This window comes from Xenopus laevis, chromosome 6L (assembly GCF_017654675.1).
Source record: "Xenopus laevis strain J_2021 chromosome 6L, Xenopus_laevis_v10.1, whole genome shotgun sequence".
Classification (NCBI taxonomy): Eukaryota; Metazoa; Chordata; class Amphibia; order Anura; family Pipidae; genus Xenopus; species Xenopus laevis.
Genome location: NC_054381.1, coordinates 135,906,535 through 135,928,382, shown reverse-complemented (window position 1 = coordinate 135,928,382; position 21,848 = coordinate 135,906,535). Strand labels below are relative to the sequence as shown.

General features: G+C 40.7%; 1 protein-coding gene across 1 annotated transcript in view; it reads left to right on the top strand.

Moving 5' to 3' along the window:
* nbn.L (nibrin L homeolog) overlaps positions 1-21,848 on the top strand; it is a 38,751-nt gene that overhangs the window by 6,901 nt on the left and 10,002 nt on the right. The window contains 7 exon segments of the mRNA NM_001090951.1: positions 91-194; positions 853-970; positions 1,880-2,070; positions 5,922-6,031; positions 8,608-8,746; positions 14,089-14,364; positions 15,479-15,893. Of these exon segments, the coding sequence (NP_001084420.1) occupies positions 91-194; positions 853-970; positions 1,880-2,070; positions 5,922-6,031; positions 8,608-8,746; positions 14,089-14,364; positions 15,479-15,893 (1,353 nt within the window).

Here is a 21,848-nt window from a genome sequence, read left to right as displayed (position 1 = left end):
TTGCTCAGTGATAGTAAATGAGCCCCGTTCTGTATTTATATATTTTGATTTTTTTTTTCTGCTTAACAAACACAATTTTTTCTTTGTTAGACTATATGTGCACTCATTTGCTGCAAACCAATCATAAAACCAGACTACTTCTGTGAGCTGCTTCGTGCCATTCAGGAGAAAAGACCATTGCCTGATTATAGAAGGTAATAAACTGGATTGTGTTTCCTTTTGCCTCAAGCTTAAAGGAGAACTAAACCCTAAAAATGTATATGACTAAAAATGCCATATTTTATATATTGAACTTCTTGCACCAGCCTAAAGTTTCAGCTTGTCAATAGCAGCAATGATCCAGGACTTCAAACTTGTCACAGGGGTTTACCTTCTTGGAAATCCCAGTAGCGCTCTGAAGTTGATGCTAAATTCTTTAGTGAGTTATTTAGCCCATATACATACAAAACAAGGGCAATGTTTCGGCCCTACTGGACCCTTTATCAAGCCTAGACTTATCTGTATTAATAACTAATTAGCCTTATATTGTGACATTCATATTCTATGTGTACTGTATATTGTGAGTGGGTCCCTAAGCTCAGTAAGTGACAGCAGCACAGAGCATGTGCAGTGAATCAGCAGAGAGGAAGAGTGGGAGCTACTGGGGCATCTTTGGAGACACATCTTTACTGCTAAAGGGCTGTGGTTGCCTTGGGCTGGTACAGAAGCCCAAAACATAATGTACAACAATTCCAGCTACTTCTTTAGTTAAGCTTTAGTTCTCCTTTAAATGCACTATTTGCAGAGCACATGTATCAGGTATCATATATATAATAAATGGTGTTAAAGCATAGCTGTTTTGTTTTCTTTCAGTTTTATACCTTCTGTAGATGAGCCATCACTTACACCCGAATCACTAGATCTTTCCGAAAATGTGAAACGCAAATCCATATTCAAGGATAAAGTATTCCTATTTCTCAATGCGAAACAGGTAAATGAAATGTATTATCTTGCTACACAACTAATTGTGCCACCCCAAAAAGTATTGGGTCTTTTGTGTGAGGGTTTCTTATATTTTGCAATTGGTACAGCTACCTGTAATCTAGAATGCTTGGCATCTGGAGCTTTCCAGATAACAGATCTTTCTGTAATTTGAATCTTCATACCTCACGTCTACTAATATTAAACCCAAAAGGCTGGTTTTGCTGCCAATGATGGTTCATTTTATTTTAGTTTGGATACTGGAGTACAATGTGCTATCGTATTATTACAGAGAGAGGATTTTTTTTTAAATTTTTTTTGGATTATTTGGATAAAATGGAGTCTATGGGAGATGGCCATCCTGTAATTCTGAGCCAGCTCCAGCCAGTAGCCTATGCAGGAATATCTCATAAAACTATATGAGCATTAGTATCATCCTGTACTAATAATAAGCATATTAAACACATGGTGCAAAAGAAACCTTTAGTCCTTTAGTGCCAGCAGCATATTTTGTTGTAAATGTTCCCATTGCAGTGCAGTGGGTTAATTATCTGATATATTGAGTGCTGCTAGGCTTGTACGCTAAGTTACATTGTTTGGGGCCCTGAAATATCCTCATCTGGCCCCAAGCCTACAGGTCACAGCTCAGAAATGAATCTTATTTCTATGCACTCTGTAAAAAGAAAATTCTCTATTCATACAGTGTATGAGACAATGAAAATGCACATAATTTTGAATAATGAAATCATCTGTGCAGCTGGGTACATACATAGGTTGCACTTGTGTTTTTCGTGTGTCCATTACTGTTCACTTTTATTTATTTGTCTTAAATTTTTTAAAAAGAATCAGTAGTTTAACTGTAAAATACTGATTCTGCAGGTAGATTTAAAAATGATATATCTGTATTTGTTTTTTCCAGTATAAGAAGCTGAGCCCAGCAGTTCTGTTTGGTGGGGGAAAGACAGATCTGCTGATGGGGGAACTGAAAGACGCATCAGTACTGGATAATCCGGCAACATGTGTTATTGACGTGGCCATGACTGAATCTCAGCTCTCCGAATCCCAGTCTACACAGCCCTGGATCACTTCTACACTGGATTTACTGCAAAGGTTAACATTTTTCCCTCTGTCATGTTATAAACTCTGTCCTTCCAAGGAAAGGGATGTTTACAAAAAAACCAACTATTTATAAGTGAATGTATTGGTGAATAAAAGAGTATGCAGTATGTACACAACAATAGTTTTATTTAGGTTAGTCTCATAACGACCAATTTCTATGTGATGATTAAAAAAAAACCAAAAAGTCCTCACTCAGTTCTGTAGGGCTCATTCACGAGCCCAGGTGCAGTGTGCAAAGTGCAAGTTACCCACAATGCAGCTGGTTTATTTTCATAATTCCAAATACGGAAAATGCACCTGCCACAATTTTGCCTCGTGTCATAACGCATACAAAAAAACGCATGAAAAAGCCAGGATTTTTTCACACCCAGTGCTTGGTGTCAGTGTGGCATCTGCCAGTGATTCTTTAAAGGAACAGTTCAGTGTAAAAATAAAAACTGGGTAAATAGACAGGCTGTGCAAAATAAAAAATGTTTCTAATCTAGTTAGTTAGCCAAAAATGTAATGTATAAAGGCTGGAGTGACTGGATGTGTAACATAATAGCCAGAACACTACTTCCTGCTTTTCAGCTCTTTAACTCTGAGTTAGTCAGCGACTTGAAGGGGGGCCACATGGGACATAACTGTTCAGTGAGTTTGCAATTGATCCTCAGCATTCAGCTCAGATTCAAAAGCAACAGTAATGACCCATGTGGCCCCCCTCAAGTCTCTGATTGGTCCTGCCTGGTAACCAATCAGTGGAAACCAAGAGAGCTGGAAGTAGTGTTCTGGCTATTATATTAGACATCCAGTCACTCCAGCCTTTATACATGAAGTTTTTGGCTAAATAACTATATTAAAAACATTTTTTATTCTGCACAGCCTATCTAGTTACCCAGTTTTTATTTTTATACTGAACAATTCCTTTAGACACAAGTATTCTATGTGTATTGGCGCAGGCTGCTTAGAAACTCTGGAACTAATACCACCTTCTGTTGTAAATGGAATCATGGCTATTGCAGTATTGTATTTCTCCTTAAAAATTTTGGGAAACTGTTGGATAATATCCAGGTCTGCTTATGTAAGCGCCTGGCTTGTCTCTACTAGCTGGTGAACAGTGCTGGAGGCGATACAGGTGGAGGTTAAAAAAAAAACATGTACAATTTGCCTACACAATTAGACTTTAGAATCGAATCACCACCTAAATGATACAAAAGATGGGGATTGTCACGTTACACTATAAATCTGGGTTGGACTTTAAAGCAGTTGTTTCTTTACTTCAGCCCTTGAAGTGTAGAGTGCAGACTTGTTTTTTTTACTCAAATATTTTTCTTTCTTTGTATTTAACATCTAGCACTGCCATTAGTGTAACAACAGGGTTTTCTTGCAGGTACAAAAGGTGAGGAAGGCCCTATGCATAGGCATACAGTCTAAAGGGTATGGAGTAATACACAAGGTATGGGAGTGGGCAAGATCGAATTAAGTGGGTGAGAAATGTGGTATTGTATGTGGTGTTGCGTTTGGTAGTTAAGCAGAGTGAGGGTAGGCTTCTCGAAAGAAATGCGTTTTAAGAGATTTCTTGAAAGCAGAAAGGTTAGGAGAAAGTCGGACAGACCGTGGGAGAGCGTTCCAGAGGAGGGGTGCAGCCCTTGCAAAGTCTTGAATGCGACCATGTGAGAAGGTAATGAGAGAAGAGTTGAGTAGCAGGTCAGTAGAGGAGCATAGTAAGCGATTGGGTGAGTATATAAAGATGAGTTCAGAGATTTAGGGTGGGGCAGAGTTATGAAGTGCTTTGAAAGTCAGTCATTAATTTGAATTTGATTCTGAAAGGTAATGGAAGCCAGTGCAGGGATTGACAGAATGACGAGGCAGAGGAGGAGCGGTTGCTGAGGTGTATGAGCCTCGCAGCAGTGTTCATTATGGACTGGAGAGGTGACAGTCTCTGGAGGGGGAGGCCAATTAAAAGAGAGTTACAGTAGTCTAGACGCGATATGACGAGAGAGTGAATAAGAATTTTGGCAGCATCTTGGCTGATAAATGATCGTATTTTGGATATGTTCCTTAGGTGGAAGTGACATGATTTAATAAGTGACTGGATATGAGGAGTGAATGACAGGGCAGAATCTAGGATAACCCCAAGGCACCGGGCCTGGGGAGAGGGGGTGATAGTGGAATTGTTAACTATGATGGATACTTCGGGGATGTTACTGATGTTAGTTGGAGGAAAGAGAACCATTTCAGTTTTAGAGAGGTTTAATTTAAGGTAGCGTTGCGACATCCAGGTAGAGATAACGGACAGGCAGGAGGAGACGCGAGTTAGGAGTTCTGGGTTGAGATCAGGAGATGAGAGATAGATCTGAGTATCGTCAACATAGAGGTGGTAGTGGAAACCATACGAGTTGATTAATTTGCAACCGCAAAGGATCTGTCAACCGCAGGGTCTTCTCCTGTTAGTACATCCCTAATGTGCGATTCAATGAACTGGACCTCTTTAACTTCCAGGTCACTTCAAGGAGAAGGAAAGGTAAAAATCTCTGGGTATTGTGCCCTGGGCTGGTGCTCCTCTTCTTCTAAAAAACACAGCAGCCAAGAGTACTACTTCCAGAGTAAGCTATATATTGTGCATATGCCTACCTAAATGAAAGCAGATGCTTGGAGGAGTAGAATAAGAGGAGCAGGCTGGTGCATTATATGAAGAAGAGAAGCACTAGCTATGTGTAACAGGTAACTGACTAGAATCACTTTGCGCCACCCCCCTTAATTTTAACTTTCTGCGTCCCTCCAGTAAAGGTACTTGACCTTTAATTAAAGGAGTAGTGTTTGTCTTTTAAATTTTAGTATGATGTAGCTGTGTAGATTAGTGATGTGGGCGCCAGCCTGATACCTGCGGGACCTGACTTACACACACATTTTGCGGGTTGTGGGCACGTTTTAGGTTGAGCTCTTCTGCCGATCTCCCTGCCCATGACCTTACTCTGCTGGCTTTTAGCTCCGGCAGCCCTGCCCCCTTTTGTGACATCAGACATGGGTTGGTCTTTGCAAGTCTATAAATGGAGGTGCTGGCTGGGTTTGAGTTGGATTAGGGTCGGGTGTGGGTTGAAATTTTGTTGGCCCATATATCACTAGTGGAGATATACTGAGACATATGCAGTTGTGCTTCATTTTTTGTGGTTTTTAATTTTTCATTTTGGAGCAGTTCTCTAATTTTGAATTTCAACAGTTGTCTGGTTGCTATGGTCCAATTTACTCTAGCAACCAGGCAGTGGTTTGAATGAGAGACTGGAAGATTAATAGGAGAGGGCCAGAATTATGGACAAGTGATACATAGTAACACTATAACATTTTAATATTATTATTTGGTTGCCAGGGTTGGTGACCTCCATTAGAAAGCTGAAAAGAGTCAGAAGGAGGCAGATGATTTAAAAACTATTAATGAAAATGAAGACTCAGTGCCCAGTGTTGATAAATGAACCTTTGCGAATCGTTAAAATGCACTCATTTACCTTCTCTCATTATCATTGTTTTTATGCTGAAATGATTTTCCCCTGAATCTTAGAGGTGACATTGAAATACACTAAATACAGCCCTTAAATATGAATAAAAACATTAGAAACATTTGTGTTAGCATCAAAACAAATAGCATGTGCCTTTAAGTATTAATGGGTTTGGGTTTCTTTTCCAAAATATATTACAACAGACCTGCACATGCATAAACCAAAATAACAAATGTTAATTACAGCTCAGAAAAGGCTCGTTTGTTTCATTGTCTGACTGTGTCTGCACTGCGTTTAATTCTGTATATAAAGAGGCTTGGTTTCATTGTGTTGGGAGAAATAACCAACATAACTCTTCTTCTTCTACAGTAAAGGTCTGAGAACAATTCCAGAAGCAGAAATTGGTTTGGCTGTTATCAATGTGTCAACAGAAATTTATTGCAATCCTCGAAGACGTGCAGCAAGTGGAACTGAGGCGGGTATGGCAACACTTAATCTCTTTTCGGCATCAAAAGAAGAATGTTTGGGGTTTTTTTTTTTTTGGACATCCATAAATCATCAAAACTTGCCCAATTCTGTGCATTTTATAAACTCGTTTGGATTCACTAAGTGTATATTGAAAATGTCAGGAAAGAGTGCACTGTTTCCAAAATCTTTATTGTTTGTAAGGGACAAAGAAAGGCATAATCACTGACGTGGTGCCAAAATGTTAGATAACCTCATTTGATTAGAATCGCTAGGTATTTTCCCTGGGCCAGTGCTCCTTTTAAGGAGAATTCAACCTGTAATAAAAAAAAAACCCTGCCCCCTACCCTGGGTAGACACCCCCAACCTACCTGCTTCTCCCGGGCCAATGCCCCTAATTTTTACTCATCCCTCCGTGCAGATTCTGGCCTCTGAATTCAGGGCAGCCAAATTAAACATGAAATCGAATTTCTATTTTTTATTTAAGCATTCATAGCTGTTGTAAGCTCATTTAAAAATCTCAGCTGTCAATCAAATATTGCCTGCTCCTCTTCTATGCCTTAGGCAGACAATTACTTTCACTTTCCATTCAGCACTTACTAGATGGTATTGTTCTTCACATATTCCCCCAGTTCTCTTCACTGTTTAATTGTGTAACCAGTGCATGGGGATGGACATCAGGTCCCCCATTCTGGTGCACAAACAAGTTTCTGAGATGATACAAGGCTTGTCTTAATAACAGTGTCCACAAAATGGCTGCTGCCTACTTGCTATAATTATGAATTCCCATAATGAAGGAAACAAGATTCAAAGCATTTATATAGTGGAATTAAAGGGGAAGGAAACCTAGTCAGCGCAAACCCCCCACCCCCCCTCCCGTTTGTTGCCCTCCCTCCTCCCCCTGGCCTACCCGTCCCGCTGTTACTTGTTACTTCCCTTCTGCGCAGGTCCAGTCCAGGGAGTTCACCGACGACATCTTCTTCCACGCGATCTTCTTCCTGCTTTGAACGGCGCATGCGCAGTAGGATCATTTCGCCGGTACGATCTACTGCGCATGCGCGTGACTTTTGGCGCATGCGCAGTAGATCCGTACTGGCGAAATGATCCTACTGCGCATGCGCCAAAACGCCGTTCACAGCAGGAAGAAGATCGCGTGGAAGAAGATGTCGTCGGTGAACTCCCTGGACTGGACCTGCGCAGAAGGGTAAGTAACAAGTTAGGGGCATTTGCCCAGCGGGACGGGTAGGCCAGGGGGGAGGAGGGAGGGTGGGCAACAAATGGGAGGAGGGGGTTTGCGCTGACTAGGTTTCCTTCCCCTTTAAAGTTCATTTCGCTTGACTAATGTGATAAAATATGATTTTGAATAATTTGTATGGGTGATGGGTCCCCTTTAACATTGGGATTTTAATAAATAACTTCCTACATTTTTGTTTTACATGGGGTAAAGTATATATTTTTTTTTTTTTCCCTTAATCGCCTCCTGTAACCTACCCCAGCGCACCTGTGGGCCACCCATATAATCCGTACATCAAGTATAATCCGGCCAAGACCTGCTTTGCGAGTATTCTGCTGGTACCTGACACACTGCAGGACTCTACCTGAGGCGGCTGCTAACCTTTTAACCCTGCCCTTTCTGTTACCAATGCATTTTTACAGATCCTTGCTATATAATTCATTTGCATCACAAGCAGAGAATTGCCCAGAGCTGAGTTGGCAGGGGTTAAACCTCAGTATTGTAATGATTATGCCTGTATATATAAATATATATATATTTGGTATGTAATCAGCAGAAAAACTGAAAAAAACCCTATTATTTTCATTTCCTCTTTTCGCCTTAGTCATAAGTCACATTTCTTAGGAAATGATTACTTCAGTTTTTCCCAAAGCCACAGCCACATGTTTGCCCCTTTTTACTAGTTATTTATTTTTGGTGTTGGGAGTGGTTGGACATTTTTATTGCTTTTCACAATGGATTTTTTTTTTTTTGTAACAGTAGTGCATTTTCTGTACTTCTTGCACCTTTAGGGGAAGAAGGGCTAAGGGCTCATGGTGGCCTGAAACGTTCTGCAGGAGTCTGTACCAATGGCATTTTAAGATATTATGGGGTTATGTAATAAAAGGAACAAAGTTTGCTTCAGGTATAATCACCTATAGCAGGGGTCCCCAACATTTTTTTACCCATGAGCCACATTCAAATGTAAAAAGAGTTCTGGAGCAACACAAGCATGAAAAAAGTTCCTGGGTGTGCTGAATAAAAGGATATGATTGAGTATTTAGTAGCCCCTATGTAGACCGGCAGTCTAAAGGAGGCTCTACTTGACCGTACACCTGGGTTATTATGCAACCAAAATAAGCACCTGCTTTTAGACCACTGGGAGCAACATCCAAGGGGTTGGTGTTACTCGTGAGCCACTGGTTGGGGTATCACTGACCTATAGCAAACAATAAAAAGGTAGCATTTAATTGTCATCTGTTTAAAATCAGAAGTCAGAAGTGCTACTAGTTTCTCTAAATTGTACCAGTCATGTGGTTTGTTCATGGCTGATGTATAACAAAGCTTTTTCTAAATTATATCTTTTTACTTCACCAGGAACATCGAAGAAAATGAATGTCCTGAGTTCTACCCTTTGTCAAGGTATTGCTGTTGATGAGACCATATTACCTGCTCCAACATTTGATATAACGGCTTATGCTGCCAATACAGAACCGCAAGATCAGACAGGTACATGGTAAGTAATAGTAATCCTTGCTTTCTCTTTTTTTTTTTTTTTTTTGCAGGATGCACTTATAAGAAAACTATACCCCCAAAATGAATACCTAAGCAACAGATAGTTATTTAAGATAAGATATATCAAATTAAGTGGATTATTACAGAATCTTACCAAACTGGAATATATATTTAAGTAAATATTGCCCTTTTACATCTCTTGCCTTGAGCCCCATTTTGTGATGGTCTGTGTGCTGCCTCAGAGATCACCTGACCAGAGATACTGCAGCTCTAACTGGAAGAATTGTGGAAGCAAAAGACACAACTCTCTCTGTTAATTGGCTCATGTGACCTAACATGTATGGTTTGTTTGTGTGCACCTAGAGTTTCCACCTGGCCGGTATTTTACCGGCCTAGCCGGTAAAACACCTGCCAAGGCCTGGGGCCGGTATTACAAATTTACCGGCAATGCAGTTGCCAGTAATTTGTAATACCCTTTAAAAAAAGCCCCTGGCCTGCCCCCAATTCGCACAGAACTTACCTTTTTTCCAGTGCTGTGTACATCTCTGCGATGTTGCTCCGGCCCTTTTTGCGGTACAACACGTAGCTCCGCCCTCTTTTTGCTTCACGGACCCCCCCCTTTTGGTGCCCTCCCCCCACTGGCCGGTAATATTTTTTAGTAAAGATGGCAACCCTATGTGCACCATGAATCTTGGGTTGCCACCCGGCCGGTATTTTACCGGCCTAGCCAGTAAAACACCTGCCAAGGCCTGGCCGGTATTACAAATTTACCGGCAATGTAGCAGTCGGTAAATTTGTAATACCCTTAAAAAGCCCCCTCGGCCTGCCCCCAATCCCCTGTAAAACTTAACTGAAATCCGTCCCGTTTTGACATCATGCCTCGCCCCTTTTTGTTCCTGCCCCCCACCAGCCGGTAATACATTTAGGAAAAGGTGGCAACCCTACATGAATCCTAGGACCCCAAGGGGCGGCCCCCAAAGGAGAATTCAACCCGTAGTTTAAAAAAACCCTCCCCCCCTACCCTGGATAGACTCCCTCCCTCCCCCCCAGCCTACCTGCACCCCAAATGCCCCTAATTTTTTACTCACCCCTCAGTGCAGTTTCTGGCCTCGAAGTTCACGGTAGCCATCTTCTCTCTTCGGTCTTTTTCGGAAGTTTCGGCGCATGCGCAGTTGGAGTAAATTTCCGGTCCAGAACCACTGTGCATGTGGCGAAAGTCACGAAAAATTTTCGGAAATTTACGTGACTTTCGCAGCATGCGCAATTGTTCTGGACTGGCAATTTACTCCAACAGCATATGCGGCGAAAATGCCGTCAGTACACAAAGATTTCCGGAGAAGAAGAAGATGGCTGCCATGAACTCAGAGGCCTGAATCTGACGCGAGGGGTGAGTAAAAAATTAGGGGCATTTGTCTGGGGGGCTGACTGGGGAAGAGGGAGGGGGTTCTACCCAGGGTAGGGGGGAGGGTTTTTTTAAACTACGGGTTGAATTCTCCTTTAAATTGGCAATTTTCTATTCATGATTACCCAATGGCACATACTACTAAAAAAGTACATTATTATGAAAATGGTTTATTTACATGAAGCAGGCTTTTATATATGAGCTGTTTTATGCAATATATTTTTATAGAGACCTACATTGTTCCGGGGGATATTTGTCCTTTATGAACAATATCATTCAAGTTCGTTTTGGAGATTTTATCCACCATGTTTTTTAGTAGGCCACATAGTTTTGGCCAATCGCCCCCCAGCTATCCCTATTGGTGCTTGTCAAGCATTTGTCATTTCTAAAACTGAAAGATGAAAATTGCTGCTACAGATTTTTCTCTCTGGGTTCAACAAGAGGCAATTTTTGTATTCGGTGTGATACTAAACTGTTAATGTGACATGTAGACATAAAAATCCTTATCCTAAATCTCAAGAGCCATTATTGAAATTAGCAGCAAGATATTTGTGTTATGAAGTAACACTGTATCAATCATAAGCACAAGACAACTTGGGCTTCTTGATTAGACTAGGCTTCCCTGCTCTTGTGCTGATGATTGGGATCAGACCATGCCTATTGGCCAAGCCAATCAGATTGCCTTGACACTTATTAAAGGGGAACTATCGCGAAAATGAAAATGTAATATAAGCTTCATCATACTGCAACTAGAAACTTTTCTGAATATAATCAATTAAAAGTTCTGCGTCATTTCTGAAATAATCAAGTTTATCTTTACTGTTCCTCTCTCAGCATCTGTTTCTCTTCATTCTGTCTTCATGCAGCAGTTGGGTGTCAGATAGTCATTGACTGTTAAGCTGGCCATAGATGTTGAGATTTTAAACCTGGCCAATCAATTTCCTGACAGATGTCAGCCGAAAAATCGTAAGATGTTCGATCGTTCGAATCCCACTAACCGCGCGATAATTCCGGAGGATTGGTCAGACTTCGCTAAAATCGGTTGTTCGGCAAGAGAAATCTTTGCGTCTATGGGGACCTTTAGAATGATCATATATATCTTATAGGGGGGACTTCCTTTCACAGCAGATGATTTAGAGCTCACTCAAATAACTGATTCCAGTACAAATCTAATAAAATAACTGCATTTTGCACAAATTCTGCATGTAGAGCAGGGGGTGCCCAAACTTTTTTTGCAACGAGGGCCAGACTTGGTCTGGTGAAAATGTGTGGGGGCCGACCATTCAGCCCGACATTCTTTGAACCATTAACATTAAATTACAGGAATCGAGTAATCGTAGCAGTAATATTTTGGGCACATTATAGAAATGATCTGCCACTTGGTCTATACTGCTGCCTGTGTGCTGAAGGTGTTAGTAATAGACACGTACTGGCACGTAGTGACGCCGTAATTACGGCTAGGCGATTCCTGATTGCACTGTGCTGGGGGGGCTTATTATTATTCATTTCATGACGGAGGCTGAGGGCCGGTGTTAATTTTAATACGGGACACAATTGGCCCCCGGGCCGCACTTTGGACATGCCTGATGTAAAGAGACATGATAATTGGTGATTTTAATAGAGTGAGCTGTAATACATTTTCTAGGCAAAAGGAGCCCCCCTATAAGATATAGAGGGGCAAATTCACTAAGATGCGAAGTTGCGCCATGCGCAACTTCGCCGCCGCCGCACTTCGCCAGGCGTAGTTTCGCCAGCGCTTCGCAAATTCACTAAAATCCGAAGTTGCGCACAGGGGTAGCATAAGGTTGCGGAATTGCGCTAGCGTTGTTTCGCTATATAAAGCGAAGTTGCGCTAGCGAAGGCTAATTTGCATACGGCGCGAAATTCAAATTTCAATGGAGGAACACGTATCTGCACTACAAATGCCTAGAAAACCTTCAAATCTGCAAATAAAATTTTTATTTTGCCCTACACATGTGCCCACTGTCTAGGTAAGTTGCCATGAGTCAGGAAAAGTAGGGGGGAGGAAGGGGAGCCCCAAAAAATATTCGATCTTTTTCAGCCATCATGTAGAAAACACGCCAGCGTTTTTGGGACTTAGAAAAAATTTTGACTTTTTTTGAAACAATCCCTATCTACTCAATTGCGCTTCGCCAGGTCTGAGGTGGCGAAGGAAGTCTAGCGTAAAAGGTAGCGTTCGCTACACTGCGCAAGTTAGTGAATTTGCGTAGTTTCGTCGCTAGCGAAGATTCGCCTGGCGTAAGGTTGCGAAGTAACACTAGCGAAACTACGCCAGCGTTCGTTAGTGAATTTGCGCAGTAGCGAAAATGCCAAACGCTAGCGAATTAACGCTAGCGTTCGGCCCTTCGCGCGTTAGTGAATTTGCCCCATTGGATCTAACTGTCAATGATTATCTGACACCCAACTGCTGCAAGAAGAGAAAATGAAGAGAAACAGATGTTGAGAGAGGAATAGTGAAGATAAACTTGATTATTTCAGAAACCGTACAGAATATTTAATTGATTGTATTTGGAAAGTTTCTTATTTCAATATGCTGAAGCTTATATTAAATTTTCATTTTCGCGATAGTTCCCCTTTAAGCAACTGCAAGCTATGAATCATATATGGCTGTTTCATCACAACTGCAATAGCAACTCCTTCAAACCCTTGCCATTGTATCAGTAGCAGATTCACTATGATGTAACACTATTCCACTTTCCATAGAGTTAATGAGTGCGATCTAATTAGATGAACCCATTCAATTATACTGACCCTAGTTAACAACCCGAAAAATTGAGTTTTCGGACAAAACCCTCTGAAAAAAACTGGAACTTCATGAAGGCTATTAACATCTTCAAATGGTTCAAGGGACCTCTGCCATTGATTTCTACATGACCTCAACAAGTTGTAAATGGTGTATTTTCTAGGGATGCACCGAATCCAGGATTCGGTTCGGGATTTGGCCAGGATTCGGCCTTTTTCAGCAGGATTCGGATTCGGCTGAATCCTTCTGCCCAGCCGATCCGAATCCTAATTTGCATATGCAAATTAGGGGCGGGAGGGAAATTGCATGACTTTTTGTCAGAAAACAAGGAAGTAAAAAATGTTTTCCCCTTCCCACCCCTAATTTGCATATGCAAATTATGGTTCAGGTTCGGTATTCGGCCGAATCTTTCACGAAGGATTCGGGGGTTCGACCGAATCCAAAAAAGTGGATTCGGTGCATCCCTAGTATTTTCGGATTCAAGCTATTTCCAGGGTAGGATTATAATAAATCTCGAAAAATTCAAGTTTTTTTTTTTTTTAAAAAAAAATTTGAGGTTTTTTAACCCGAACAATTGATTTTTTACCAAAAAAAACAACCTTAAAAACTAGAAATTTCATGGAAAACACAACTTGATCCTTAATAAATCTGCTAATAAATATATAAAAACATATTCATGAGCATTTGAGAAATGCAGTTTTTTTTATACCCTAATTAAGTTTTGGATTTTTTTTTTGTCTCGCTCATCTTTTAAGACACTGGCATACAGAACAAAGCTTTCTATTTCTGTATTTTTACTTACTTATAATTAGCAATGCACCGAATCCACTATTTTGGATTCGTGCCGAACCCCCGAATCCTTTGTGAAAGATTTGGCCGAACCCGAATCCGAGTGGGAGGGAAAGACAGGGAAATTTTTTTTTTTAACTTCCTTGTTTTGTGACGAAAAGTCACATAATTTTAAGGATTCGGTTCGGCCAGGCACAAGGATTCGGCCAAATCCGTCTGGATTCGGTCGAATCCTGGCTGAATACCGAACTGAATCCTGGATTCGGTGCATCCCTACTTATAATATTCAGAGCATTTCAGTCCAGCGGAAAAGCAAATGGAAATCCAGTAAGTGCTGCATATTACGAGGAAAGAATGTTAATGCTCCGTGTATATGTCCCACACCCAGGATGAACATCAGCGGTGTTCGTGAAGTGAAAGAAACCCCGGGTAACAGTAGCAGCCACAGTAGATCCAAAGGTTACCTACAGAAGGATCCAAAAAGTGGCAGCAGCAGCAATGATCTCAGACAGACTTTATTCCGAGAGGATGAGACCGACACCAGGAAGAATACTCCATCGCTCTTACCCACAAAATCTTCTGCTCGAGATGTGACGAAGACTTCCCAAAAACTGCAGCCAACTAAAAAAATTGACAGTTACTTTCAATCGTTGGCCAAGAAAAGGTAAGATCTATAATCAATAGACAGCGTTCTATTTGCTGTATTATATATACAATTGTCTATGGTGCATTCTGGAATATTGAGTTAGCACCAATTATTTAACATCCCTGCGAATGCTGACTAAATTTAATTAAATTTTTTGTATGTTAGAATAGCGAATTCTAAGCAACTTTTCAGTTGGCCTTTGTTTTGTAGTTTTTGCCTTCTTCTTCCGAGTCCTTCCAGCTTTTAAATGGGGGTCACTGATCCCATCTAAAAAAACAAATGCTCTGTAGGCTACACATTTAGGGGGTTATTTATCAAAGTCCGAATTTATCTCAATATTTTCTGAAAAAAACTCAGACCAAATTCGCATAGTTTTTTAGGGCTTATTTATTAATATACTTTACCGAAAAAAAATCGTGAAAAATCTGTTTTTCACGATCTTTTCGGATTTTTCATCAGATTTTCAAGTTTTTTTCACCCGAAAACTCAGAATTTTGCAAGAGACCCAGTGCACATCAAAAAATCATTGGGACTTCTCCCACTGACTTATATGATTGTAGATTGATCCAAGAAATTGTAATGCAAAAGATATTTCCTTTGAGCTAAAAAGAGAATACCTTCACGCCCTAGGCTGGACAAGGTAGAAAATGGCTGCCACTCTGTAGGGTGCCCTCACTAAGATCACATGACTCACTTCAGTGACACGAGTCGGGTGTAAGCTAGCACGTTAAACATGATGCAATAAGGAATGTAAACTCGATGGCTATAAGTGTAGAATACGCAACAGAAATGTAAATACTGTTCAGATATGGGACCCGTTATCCAGAAAGTTCAGAATTACAGAAATGCCACCTCTCATAAACTCCATTTTATCCAAATAATCCACATTTTTTAATATTATTTTGTTTTTCTAGGAAATAATAAAACAGTAGCTTGTACTTGATCTCAACTAAGATATAATTAATCCTTATTGGAAGCAAAACCATCCTGTTGGGTTTATTTAATGTTTACATGATTTTCTAGTAGACTTAAGGTATGAAGATCCAAATGACGGAAAGATACGTAATCCGGAAAACCCCTGGTCCCGAGCATTCTGGATAACCGATCCCATACACTGTTTTCTTTTTTTTAGAGACCGGGCTGAAGATGAAAAGGAAGCATCTTCATCAAAGTTGCCACGGGTGGAAACCCTTTCATCCCAAACTTTAGAGGAGAAATTCCCGCCAGTTACACAAACACTTGAGGAAGAGAATTTTGACTCCGATCTGGATATGGAATTGGCAATGTCATGTGATCAGATACTAAATGATTCCATGGGGAGCAAAGCAGCGATGCCAGAAGATTCAACGGTGAAAAAAAGAAAGGTGCCCGATGATCATGTAGTGGAAGAGTCTGACGTCGATAGCGATGAAGGAATCCGTGCGAATGCAGAGCAGAATGATACTAAAAGTGATATAAATGTGACAAAAAGAAGAAAAGTTGATTCTGAAATAGAAGGCACCAAAGAGCCCACTATAAAGCCACGTGAGATAGGAACAAAGGCACAAGTAAGTGAAACTTTTGTTTATTGCCTACGGTTGTCCTCAAGACTTGCTAACAGTCTAGATTTATATTGAAACTACTGGTCAAAATGAAAATATAATACACAAGAGCCATAAGTATTCTGTATATCATTATAAACGCTGTGATGTCATCAGTTGTAATAAGTGCTTAGTGATGTCATCAGTTGTAATAAGTGCTTAGTGATGTCATCAGTTGTAATAAGTGCTTAGTGATGTCATCAGTTGTAATTAGGGATGCACCGAATCCACTATATCCCCCGAATCCTTTGTGAAAGATTCGGCCGAATACCGAACCGAATCCAAATCCTTATTTGCATATGCAAATTAGGGATGGGAAGGGGAAAACATTTACTTCCTTGTTTTGTGACAAAAAGTCATACGATTTCTCTCCTCGTCCCTAATTTGCATATGCCAATTCGGATTCGGTTTGGTGGGGCAGAAGGATTCGTCGAATCTTGCTGAAAAAGGCAGAATCCTGAACCGAATCTTGGATTTGGTTCATCCCTAGTTGTAATCCGTGTTTAGTCATGTAATATGTATCACATGACTGAAATCATAAAATATAATGTGCTCCTGTTGTATACTTCTATGTAAAATATGAGAATGTTAGAAGTCACCTTGGAGTTTCATGACTTGCATAAACGTGTTGGTGACTGCTGACAATTCTTAAATGTAATAATAGTGGGTACATTATACCCTATATGACCTATATCTGACTTACTTACTCTGGTATCTGATGAGTACAGCTTTTGTTAAACTTTTCGTATTTTATAGAATGGCTAATTCTAAGCAACTTTTCAGTTGACCTTCATTTTTTTTTTTAATTTTTATAGTTTTTGAATGATTTGCATTCTACCTCTGACTGTTTCCAGCTTTCAAAAGGGGTCACTGACCCCATCTAAAAAAACAAATGATCTCTAAAGCTCCCCATAGACGCGACGATTCTTCTTGCCGAACGACCGATTTTAGGGAAGTCCGACCAATCCTTCGAAATTATCGTGCGGTTAGTGGGATTCGAACAATAGTACATCTTACGATTTTTCGGCCGACATCTGTCAGATAGATTGTACTGGGACCGACAAAGATTTTTTGACCTGGCCGATCAATTTCCTATGTTTGCAGGGCCAAGCAGGCAGCTCCCCTTTGTTTTCCTGGCAAATTGGTCTTTTTAGTTGATGGTCAATTCGTACGATTGTACGATCGTTCCGAGAAAATCGTGGTCTCACGATGAGGATCTGATCTTTTAAAAATCTCAACATCTATGGCCAGCTTTAGGCTACACATTTATTGATACTTTTTAATATTCATCTTTCTACTCAGGCCTCTCCTATTCCTATTCCAATCTCTTATTCAAATCAATGCATGGTTGCTAGGGTAATTTGGACCCTAGCAACCAGACTTCTGAAATGACAAACTGGAGAGCTGCTCAATAAAAAGCTAAATAAGTCAAAAACCATAAATAATAAAAAATTGAAAACCAAGTGCAAATTGTCGCAGAAGATGACTGTCTACATCATTCTAGAAGTTTATTTAAAGGTGAACAACCCCTTTAAATGCTACACACTCCGTTTCAATGTTCATCGACTTTCTGATTTTGTATGCAAGCATGATTTGTATAGAGACTGACCAGCAGGCCCGGACTGGCAATCTGTGGGTTCTGGCAAATGCCAGAGGGGCTGATATAAGGTCCCATAGAAAGTCAGTATTTAGTGGGCTGTTTGGGCCTCTGTGTACCCAGCGCCGGATTTCAATGAGGCGCGCCCCTAGGCCGCGCGGTCCGACCAGGCGGCCGCGCAGTCCTAGCGCCCACCTCACCTCCCCTTCCCAGCGCGCCGGCGAAAAAACGCTGGCGCAGCTGCTTTAAATGAATGGGGACGCACGCGTCCCCATAATGCGGCTGGGCGGCATGCCGCCCCTATCTTTTTTTCCGCCCTAGGCCCGGGCCTATGCGGCCTTGCCGCAAATCCGGGCCTGTGTGTAACTGAAATGCCTGGGCCTATTTCCTCGTGAGGCGACTTCGGAATACAAAGAAACACATGTGCCATGCAGCAGGCGATTTTTCATTTTAGCTGGCGCAAGACAGAGGTAAGGCATTTGGGGACATTGGTCGCCTCAAAGACGAGGCTATTAGTCGCCAGGCGACTAAATCTCCCCAAATCGCCCAGTGTGACCCTTACAGTGATAAGTTTGAAGTCATTGGACTCTGGAATCTTGCCACTTAGCTTCTTCAGATCAACTGAACAATTTATTAAAGGTCGAGTTGATTTTTACCCGAAAATTTTAGTTTTTTAAGGTTATTTTTCAGTAAATTTTTCGGGTTAAAAACTCAAATTTTTCTTTTTCTTTGTTTTTCAAACTAGAATTTTTTTCAGATTTATTATACCCTGAAGCTGGAAATCGATTGAATCCGCGAGTTATGTAGAAGTCAATGGCAGAGGTCCCTTGAACCATTTGAAGATGTTTGTAGCCTTCACAATGTTTGGGTTTTTCGGTGGGCTTCACTCGAAAACTTGATTAATTTGAGCAATTCTAGTTTTTTTTCCCTCCATAAGCTCAATCAATTCGAGTTTTTCACCCCAAATTCACTGATTCAACTTTTTATCATTTGAGTTTCTTCATAAATTAGAAAACTTCTGAGTTGTGAGTTTATTTGCAGTATAAAAAAAAAAAAACCTTTGATAAATAACTCCCTTAGCATGGCAACAGATATGCTGATAAATAAGGCTCCCCATAAGAATAACAACAGCTACACTAAGGGGTCTATTTATCATGTCCTGTAAAAAGTGGAGTGAAACAATAATGGTGATGTTGCTCATAGCAGCCAACAGGGTCGGACTGGGGGGCCCGGGGCCCATCGGGACTGCTGTGCACGGCCCCCCGCTACCTACTGTTAGGTGAAGTGCTACTGGGCAATACTTGCCCAGGTGGCGCATCGTGCATGCGCAAAGATCGCTAGGCGCGCATGAGCAAACGACGCCGAAAAATATTTCTATTTTTTAAACAAAAAACTGTTTGGAAGAGGGGGTCTGGCCCGGCGGGGGCCCACCGGGTATTTTCCCGGTGTCCCGCCAGCCAGTCCGACACTGGCAACCAATCCAAACTTTGCTTTTGCTTTCTAACTGTTGATATCTAATTGCAGATTGGTTTCTCCGGGCAGCATCGCCAGTAACGCTTCACTCCACTTTTTACACACCATGATAAATAGGCCCCTAACTCTCACTAAAAGTTTACTGGGTGCAGAGCTTTATTCATGTTGTGTTTATTGTATCAGTGGGGTGTGTAAGTAATGATAATGTTATTATAACAGAACAGAAAAACAGGTTGCACAGTATTGTATTGTGAGAAGTTGCTGTTTATTATCCTAAGGCAGGGTCATCATATGGGTGACAGCTGTGATTGGTTGTCACCTTTGGGTTATACACAAACTTGTTTCTGCTCCCGACTCTCATGGGTTTCCGCCTCCAGAAAGAATTCCAGAAAACACTTTTCCAATCAGGGAGAATTTACAGTGATTCTTTGGCAGAAGCCATCGCTTCTCGTTTCTAACCTTACGGCCATATTGCTTGTGTCTGACATTTCGCCTGCCCATCACCCCAACACAATATTGCTTTTACTTTTTATCCCCTAATTGATATTTGTCTTCTTAAGCTCTCCTCTTCCTCCACTGATTTCTGCAGGAATTTGGCCCACCTGCCGATCTATCATTCCCTTAAAGGAAAACTATACACCCAAAATGAATACTTAAAGGAACAGTAACACCAACAAATGAAAGTGTTTTAAAGTAATGAAAATATCATGTAGTGTTACCTGCACTGGTAAAACTGCTGTGTTTGCTTCAGAAACACTACTATAGTTCATATAAACAAGCTGCTGTGTAGCAATGGTGGAAATTGAAAAAAGTCTATATGACACAGGTTAAATAGTGGATAACAGATAACACCATTATGTTCTACAGAGCTTATCTGCTGTGTAAACTGAGCCTTTTCTCCTTTGAATGGCTGCCCCCATTGCTACACAGCAGCTTATTTATATAAACAATAGTAATGTTTCTGACGCAAACACATCAGTTTTACCAGTGCAGGGCAACACTGCATTATATTTTTATTACTTTAAAACACTTTTATTTTTTGATGTTACTGTTCCTTTAAGCAACAGATTGTTTCAATCACATTAAGTGACATATTAAAGAATCTTACCCAACTAGAATATCTATTTAAGTAAATATTGCCCTTTTACATCTCTTGCCTTGAGCCACCATTTTGTGATGGTCTGTGTGTTGCCTCAGAGATCACCTGACCAGAGATACTTCAACTCTAAGGGGCACATTTACTATGGGTCGAATATCGAGGGTTAATTAACCCTCGATATTCGACCGTCAAAGTAAAATCAAAGTAAATAATAAAAAGTAAAAGAAGTAAAATCCTTCGACTTCGAGCATCAAAGTCGAAGGATTTACCGCATTTCGTTCGATCGATCGTAGGAAAATTCGAAGGATTTTAATCCATCGATCGAACGATTTTCCTTCGATCAGAAAATTGTTAGAAAGCCTATGGGGACCTTCCCCATAGGCTAACATTGATGTTCGGTAGGTTTTAGTTGGCGAAGTAGGGGGTCAAAGTTTTTTTTTTAAAGAGACAGTACTTTGACGATCGAATAGTCGAACGATTTTTAGTTCGAATCGTTCGATTCTTAGTCGAAGTCGTAGTCGAAATAGCCAAAAAAAACATTCGAAATTTTAAACTATTTTTTATTCTATTCATTCACTCGAGCTGAGTATATGTGCCCCTAACTGTAACAGGAAGAAGTGAGGAAGCAAAAAACACAACTCTGTCTGTTTATTGGCTCATGTGACCTAAGAAGTATAGTTTGTTTGTGTGCACCGTGAATCCTACGATTCCCTTATTTTTTTAAAATGGCAGTTTTATATTTATGATTTATGGCACATACTGCTAAAAAAGTATATTATTATGAAAATGGCTAATTTGCATGAATCAGGGTTTTACACATGAGCTGTTTTATGCAATATCTTTTTAAAGAGACCTACGTTGTTGGGGGGGGTATCGTTTCCTTTAAGGGATTCTGTAAAAAAAAATATGTAAAAAGGGCTTTGATTCTTGCGTTAAAGGGCTTTAACTGTTGGGGGATTAGCGGTTGGGTGACTTATTGAGGGTGCCCCAAAGCTATAAATAGCAGCAATAACAGTTGATAGTTACCTACATTTGATATAGTGACAGGGGAGGGTGTTTTTTCACCTCCCACTTACCGTATGTTTAAAAAGTGAAAAGTTTCTGCTTGTTTCTCATCTAGAAGATAACGTAACAGAAGTAGACCAAAGTATTCCATTTTGTAGCTTTAAGGTTCATTTTCAAACTTTTACTTGTGTTTCCTCTCGCTGAGCTGCTTTATTGTGTTTGGAGGAGGCATGGAGTTTTATCTTGTGCATCAGTGCGTATCACAGAACATAAAACCAAATTCTTCTACTTATCACACGACCTCTTCCTAAGGAAAGAAACATTTCAAGTCTGTTGAAAGAGCTCAGACTTTCTTGAACTCTTATGATCTGATGCATATATTTTCAGTTTGTAACCCTTGCAAGTAGTTTCTTGGGATGCATCAAATACACTTATTTTGGATTTGGCCAAACCCTGAATCCTTCGCGAAAGATTCGGCCGAATACCAAACGGAATCCTAATTTACGTATGCCAATTAGGGGTGGGAAGTGGAAAACATCTTTTACTTCCTTTTTTTTGTTACAGAAAGTCATACGATTTCCCTCCCTGTCCCTAATTTGCATATGCAAATCAGGATTCGGTTTGGCCAGGCAGAAGGATTCGGCTGAATCCGAATCCTGCTGAAAAATACCAAATCCCAAACCTGGATTAGGTGCATCCCTAGTAGCTTCACCTCTAGTACCCAGTATTCCAAAGATGGCACTTACTG